This window comes from Cupressus sempervirens, chromosome 8 (genome assembly GCF_028749045.1).
Source record: "Cupressus sempervirens isolate cs-2001-9-10 chromosome 8, ASM2874904v1, whole genome shotgun sequence".
Taxonomy (NCBI): Eukaryota; Viridiplantae; Streptophyta; class Pinopsida; order Cupressales; family Cupressaceae; genus Cupressus; species Cupressus sempervirens.
Window position 1 is genome coordinate 630,768,683 of NC_143125.1, and position 7,991 is coordinate 630,776,673.

The following is a 7,991-nucleotide window of genomic DNA, read 5'->3' on the forward strand; positions in this document are numbered from 1 at the left end:
TAAGCTGCCTGTTAAACGAGAAAAGTGCATGGAAAAGCATTTAGAGGTCATTATCCCACATCGTCCATGGGAGACCTTCTTCATTTGTTTAAATGCAACTTTACATCTATAGTGTGATGTCTAAAAGACAACGACCCTTTTGAAGGCAGTGCTTAGGCTTGTGGGGCCCGTGGTCGGATTAATGATGTCAAATTTGAAGCCTTAGCCAAATTTTGAACGGATATACAAAGTTGTTGATGTGGCTATGAGTGCCGGATTTTTGACACGTGTCTTGATCTTGTGGCAGGTGCTATCTCGCCATGCGAAGATGCACACCGGTTACCATAGCGAGATAGCGACTTCGCGACACATGGCAGTAGGCCTGGGTCGGATGATGTGGCATGAGTGACTGGGCAATGACTGTACGTTGAAGGAGAAAATCAGAAAGTGCCACGTGTCATCAGCTTGGTCAACAGGTTTGACCCCAGATTCAAAGGATAGGAGAAAATTTGAAGAATGTGAAAAATAGTTTTTAATAATTTTCTAAAAAGGTTTGCACGTGAATGAGTTTTAAAATCAAAGGGGATTTTTAATAGATGTCTAAAACCTTAGAATATTGTTAAATTTTTCAAAATTTAAAATCAAAGTTGCAGACCTGAATATTTTCTACCAGGGGAGCATTTTTCAAATTGAGTTTCTGGGCGTTTTCGAGAGGCTAGATATGCCTTATCATATATCGCCGAAATCGGGAGAAGACAAACTTTCCAAATCTGGAGTCAGTTTTTGCACAGGTATCAGTCAGTTTGAGATACACGAGATTTTTATCAGGTACCTTAAAGTGCAACCATATTCATACCAAGAAGTTTAGATTTGTTTCTTGTCAAGATAGTGACCTGGATATCAGTAGAAGGAAATGGAAATGCAGTTAGGGTCAAATTTGTTAAGATTTACTCAGTAAAAACTCATTTTCACTGACTTTCTCATGGGGAAATCAGATATTTTGGCAAGTAAAGGGTTTTCATCATTAAGCAAGGATATTTTGCAAGTTTGTTACAGATTAATGATGAAACAAAATCAAATCAGAATGGGAGATGGAAGGAAGAAGTTATTCAGTTACAGAAGATTGAATTTCAAGTGGACACTTGTCATCTTCAGAACAGATCTGGGAATTCTTTCTCTTCTATATCTTTCTTTCTTGCTTCCATTGTAAGGGTTCCAGTTTTTGCACTGAGAAACCATTCTTCAGCATTTCTTCTTGTATTGAACAGCATTTTAAGTTTTAGGTAGATAGTTCTTTTCTGTTAGGTGATCTACGAGTTATTTTCTGTACATTTCATGTATTTGATTTCAAGGAAAACAGATAAAGTGCAGCAAAAGTTTGTAGTTCAGTTTGAATCTTGTCTCCTGATTATGGCTCTGTTATTTCTTCTAATTTGTGATCAAAGAGCATGAATTAGGTTGCATTACATTTTGAAATGTATGTGGTTAAAATGTCTTGCTTATGGAACAAAGAACCATGTAATTGCTTGATATTTGTCACAGGGTTTGCAGATTTCATGATAGGATTTTCTGAGTATGAGATTCATTCTGTAGCAGATGTTTATTCACAAGGTGAAAGATAGATCAGGGATCTTGATGTAGAGATATGTCTAAGGATTCCAGGAGATGTATGGTTATGATTCATTTAATTGCCCAATAGATAAGGCACTGGTCAAAGATAGGATCATCAAGTTCTGTTGCTCATACTTGGGTCTTGCTGATATCAACATATTAAATCAATTTTCCCTTTTATGTTGAAAGCTATTCAATGTTAACCCGCACTTAGCTTGCCAGTTTCATGAGTTATGTTCTTAGCTTTTTCATGCTTATGATTCCTGGTTGAGTATAGAAGATTTAGGGGTTTTTATCTGCTTCATATTAGATTCAGTGTATGCTTTGATAACTGGTACCATATAAAGAATCTACAGGTCTACCCGCCTAGGTTTTGCAGAGCCTGAAGTAGAAGAAGGGTCATGCCTTATAGTTGGACTGGTGTCTGAATGGATGTGTTGATAATGGGAGTTAGTTGCCCCTAGATGCATTTTGTTCTCATCAGGGTAATTGGAAATGGGTAACATTTTCAAACATCAAAAAAATGGCGACTCTACTGGGGAATGTATTGAATCAGATTTAAGATGAACATTGTGAAGTTAAAAATAGTAGGTTCAATACAGCAGGAGAGGTGCATTAAAAATTTTCAGCAGTAAGTTCTCTGATGTCCTTTCTAGTTTTCTTGCTCTAAATCATGCACCCCAGTTAAGTTTTATCCATTACCGTAGTATTTTTCAAGGTTGAGTACAGATTGTGTTGCTAAGAGTGTTCATATTCAGTCAAGTTAGCCGATTGTTGCTTTCAAAATACTACTGTAAGATCAAAGTCAGAATTGTTGAATAAAGGTTCTCCCTTCTAAGTGTTTTAAAGATGTGCAAATTCTACAAGTTGGAATTGCAATTCAGATCTACCATGTTATAAATCATTGTTTCAAATCTTTCTCACAATAGTGAGTGGCGACTCTACTTAAAGGATCTCTAAATCATTGTAGATCAGTGATGTATAAATTGTTTTCAAGAGTTTTCAGTGGAATCAAGCAGATCTGAAAATTAGGTGAATTTGCAAGCAAGAAGAGAGATCTATTATAAGTTTCTGACTAGTAAGTGTTGTTTGATTTGCTGTTATAAGAATTTTTAATGATAGAGATGAATCACAGCAGTGATGTCATTTAATTCTCCTCAAGGAGATGGCGACTCTATAAGGTTTGATCAATGGTGTAAAGAATTTAGATTAGCACCAGGCCAATCAGCAGATCAATGGTTTCATGCAGCAACACTTGAGGTATTTTATGCTTTCATATAATTTATTTTCAATGAAAGTGAGTTCCACATATGTGTTCTCCATCAAGTGAAGTTTTAGCACTAAGAAGAGGAGAATGATTTGATAAGTTTTATGCACTTCATTAGAACGAGTTTCAATTGTTGTTTTGAAGTTGTGAAGTGTATTTGAAGTTTTGAATTGGTAGAAAGAACTCCAGATCTTCTACAATTAATAAATTCTGGAAGTGTTTAATGGTGAATGAGTCTTGACTTTGAAGAATGTTAAGTTTTATCTCATCTAATATGCAGCCTGTTAGTGAAAGTTTTAGATCTGTTTCCACCAGGAGGTATATGCCATTAAATTTTAATGGTATTCATGGTTTCCCGAATACTATGCCTTGTAACCTCAAAAAGTATTTGCCTAAGTTTGGTCGGAACCATGAAAATTCAGCCAGTCATCATGTTCAGTTGTTTAGTGACTTGGTTGGTGATTTTGAAATTGCTCATGAAGACATTTAGATGAAATTGTTTGTTCAAACTTTAGAAAATGATGCTAGGGACTGGTTTTCTTTTTTACCAGCATGTTCAATTTCATCTTGTGATGAATTAATGTCAGCCTTCATGATGCAGTTCGGGGAAAGAGTAACCATCTCTGAATATTTTGATAAGTTTTTGAAAATTGAAATCAGGAATGGTGAGTTAGTTCCTGAATTTAATATCAGATTTGCAAAGATTTTGAGTGAATTTCCTGAAAGTTACAAGCCGGATGATCAAATGTGTTTAGTGGTTTATCTCGGTGCATTTGATAGGAAGATGAACTATCTGTTGAGAGATAAAAGACCCAAGACTTTGCATCAGGCATTCATGACAGCTATAGAGATTGAGAATAACATAAAATATGGCTTAACCTGGAGTCACTTCTCTAGAAACATTGGCTGGAAATATGAGGCGCAAAGCACAAGCCAATGTCATAAGGAGTGTTTGATTTCAGATCAGCAAACAAGCACTCCTGCTGTTGTAAATAGTTTTGTTGAAGCCTCAGAAATAAAAACATGTTCCATTCGTGCTGAAGTAAATGCACATGTTTATGGTATTACAACAGCGAATGATAGAATTGATTCACTTGATGAGTCATCCACACAAGATATAAATCCAGCCATTCATTTTCCCATTGATAATTTGCATTGTGTTGAAAACATAATAAATCAGGAAGAGGAAAGGTATTCATCTCAGTATGAGGAGGAGCAAACCAGAAGCTATCTATCAAGTGATAAAGGTGAAATTGCTGATCCGACATGTCATGGCAAGATGACACAATATAAAGAATGTAAATCATATGTATCTCAGTCACAGTTAGAAGTACTAAGCTCATATGTTGATAATGTTTCAGCGGTAGAGATGCATTCTCTTGACCAACAGGATAGGCAAGAAATGAATTATCTCATTGAGAGATCGCATCATGTTGAGAACGTTATTAAATCTAAAGTTGAAAGACAATCATATCAATGTGAGTATGATAAAGCTGAGAGTCATTTTCCAAGTGATAATTATGTTGCTGATCCAATATTTTATCAAGAGGTGTCATATGAAGCTGATGATGAGAGTTATTACTCAAGTCAAGAAGAGGATAGTGCTAGTATGTGTCCGTCTTCATGTGAATCAGATGCTGATTGGGAAGAAGAGAGCAATGATGGAAGTGAGTGTTCTCTTGCTAATAAAGGTATGAATGCTATTTCTAAATCTGAAAGTGAGTTTCCATATCAGAATTGTGTAAACCAGTTTGAGATTGAAAGTTATGAAGAAAATGTGTCTACACAATATGAAGACAAAGAGGTTATCCATAAAGACGTATTGCCTAATTGTGTAGAAGAGTGTCTTGAGGATGAGTGTAATGATGATCAATATGTGATTGACTCTGAGATTAATGCATCAGCACCTTTTGGTAAGATAAATGATGATTTTCTTACAAGACATTTGAATCACCTATATGGAGACAATGAAAGTAACTTTGATCTATTTTCTACATGCTTCGTTGACGGAGTGGATGTTGATTCTTCATGTAGTTCTAATTTTTCTTCATATGTTGAAAGTGTCCATGATAGTGATGTTAGAAATGATTTTAAATTTTTCACTAATCCGTTATATGGTGAGGAGCTTGATGTTGATCAACACATCACTTGTCCTAATGTCTATAAAGGCGCTTTGCATGGAGTTATCAATCCTCTTTTTGAAGAACACATGGACAGTTCAGATTTAGAAGAGAATAAGTTTAATGATGATACTTTGTCTTACTGCTGTAAGAGGTCAAACTGTTCTTCTTCCAAATATGACAGTGAATATGATCATGATGTTGCATCTGATTATGATAACAAGGTGTTTAATAAGACGGTTATTGAAAATCTACCTATACCTTGCAATGAGATTCATGATGAACTCTCCGATGTGAAGACTAATTTGTTTGCTGATTGTGAAGAACCATTTGAAGATTATAGATTAGTCTCAGATTTTGACATTGATGATATATGTGAGTACAAGTCAGAATGTTTGTTTGAATATCGTTCGGTTATGTATAAGAAAACACATTTTCAAGGTATGAATGATCCCTTTCCCCAAGTTGAATATGAAGCCTTCATATTCGAAAATGATAGCATGCATGAGTCATTTCTTAGAGAAGGTTTTCAGTTTCAGTCCGATATTTTTGAGCATGCTGATCAGAACTTTCATAATGAGCTAACGGTTGAAGATGAATATAGTTTTTATATGCATTATGGAAGTAAGAGTGTTGATTTTGTTTTGCCAAGAGATTTGTTATATGATGATAATATGATTGGTGAAACTAATAGGAGAAGAAAATTCAGTTTACCTCATGAAAGTTCAGATGAGAACCATGTTTACGACAGAGGTAAACAATTTTGCTAAAGTTCGGTGGCCCGGGGCCATCATGTGTACATAGTCTTGGTAGTTGTAGTTGTTTCCTTGCTTTCAATAAGCTGTTCGAGAAGAGTTTTGAAGTTTTTGGGAATGGTCTGCTTCCTCCAGAGATCTAAATCCTTGCCATGCCCGCAAGGGACATGCATCCCCAGACAGAGCCACTGTTGGCGCTAAAAATTGCATGGTCAATTTTGAGCACTATTAAAAAAATCAAGCCCTTAATCGCTTTTAAAATGCATGTGCCTTGTTGTACCCGGCTGTCCATCTGAGACCCGTAAGGTGTTTAATGTTTCTAACACCCTATATTCAGCCTACCTAAGTGTTTCGTGAAGTTAAATTGAGTTTCTGAGTCATTTGACGAAGTCCTGTTTCAAGCATTTGTCAAATCTGCATTTTTCCCCAAGTATCAAACAGTGACAGGAGGTTGTGTTTGCCATTGAATATTTCGCACCCAAAAAAGTTTTTGTGACTTTCCACTTTGAGAGTGTCTAATGTCCATACCTGAGAACCTATTTTCCAGATTTTGAATCATTTCAAATCCATTTGATTAGGTTTTGAATCCCTCGAAGTTGGTCAGTTCCTGTGTTCATGATTTTGCACCTTGTGCATATTTCTGGGTAGGCCTGTTTAACGTGCTATAACTTTTGACCAGTTGACCAAAATGTTGAAATTCCCATTGCATTATATTTTTGATGTCAGAGACTTGTTATGTTTCAAGTTTCAACTCTTGACGAATCCGTTTGTGTGGTTTTCAAACGCGATTCCAAATGGAATTTCTAACTTTTCACTGGTGTCAGTATTTGCAGATTGGTTGGTACCCCTGTTCGTGGCATCATATCTCCTGGTTCATGATACGTGAGATCAAATGGATTGTACCATTGTATTTCCCTCTAAAAGTACTACCAGTGTGCCAGTTTTTAGAACTTGATGAATCCGTCTTCACAGTTTACTACGGTCATTCCATTCACAAAAAATGATATGTTACTGATGTCCTTTGTCCTGCAAATCCAGATAGCTTACTTTGAACATCTGCCATTTGCGCCCAGTTATTCGTCATGAGCCAAAATTGCATAGTCACACTCACCTCATGATAGAGCTCCAATTTCCTAGTTTTTGTCCTTCCAAATGTCAGTTTGCCCAGTTTTTGGAGCCAAATCCGAACCCAGTTTGTTGTTTTCTGACGTGTTTGCTTGCAGGTATTTCTGAGAAGACAACTTTGACAGCTAGTATCTTTTGACTGGGAATTCTTCATGAGACGAGATCCAACTATTTGCAAGAATGTGGAGCAGAGATTCAGTGGGCCATTTTCCAGAGCCCGATCAAGTGTTTGGATCAGTTTTCAAAGGTAGTCAACGGACCTCCTGGTGCAGGATTGAAAAGTTGTGAAATAATAGATGCAGAAGAACCTTATATGGCAATCAACAGGACTCTTGAGTTTCGAGTAAAACTTTGAGGATGCCAACCACTTAGATGAGAAGTTTTTAGCTATTTCACAAATAGAAGTTTCTCTAGAAAATATTAAATCTTTCCTGCCTTATGTTCGTTGGAAATGCTTGGCATCCACATATGTTGCAGGACACATTGGTGCAGATTGTGAAGCAAGTTGAAGACAGAAAGCTTTTGATGATTGTTCAAAACAATCAATTTCCTTACTGGATACAGATTTCAAACATGTTTGGCATTAATCGAACACTTTCACAGTGCTTGTCAAGATATCAATGCAGTCTCAATGTTCATATCATGCGGAAAGATTGGACGGATGAAGAAGGTGACCAACTTCAAGCAGTTGTTGAAATTTTTGGGAGAATGATTGGCAGATTGTTGCTATCAATATGAAAGGATGGACATATTCTCAACGCTTAAACAGATGGTGCAAGTCTATTTTGCCAGATTAGAAAAAAGTGGGAAGATTGAAGAAGTGCTCAACAGAGACCACACAGTGAAAGGAGGAATCCCCACACATAATGCAAAACAGGATGTACACATAGTAAAGAAAACCCACGCTTTCAAGGCAGAGCTCACGCATAAAAAATAAACAACGCATCCGCGTCTTAGAGCAATGAGATCCCAAGCAGCCGTAGGCACACCTGGAACGGCAGGCACTGCAATCCGCAGTCAAGGAATCTGCATGTCAAGGAAGAGGAGAAGACCATGTAGCCAAATAGAAGAAGTGGCTTAGATAAGGGCAAACACGTTAAAGCAAGGTAATTCACATTTTAAAGTAGTAAATCC

The 7,991-nt window shown here is 36.7% G+C and overlaps 1 protein-coding gene across 1 annotated transcript; it reads left to right on the forward strand.

Moving 5' to 3' along the window:
• The first annotated feature begins 395 nt into the window (after positions 1-395).
• LOC149544013 (uncharacterized) lies at positions 396-7,595 on the forward strand. The gene is made up of 3 exons (XM_089795871.1): positions 396-401; positions 7,015-7,200; positions 7,335-7,595. Exons 1-3 carry the CDS (start codon positions 396-398, stop codon positions 7,593-7,595), a joined length of 453 nt encoding a protein of 150 aa, XP_089651997.1.
• Positions 7,596-7,991: the final 396 nt, after the last annotated feature.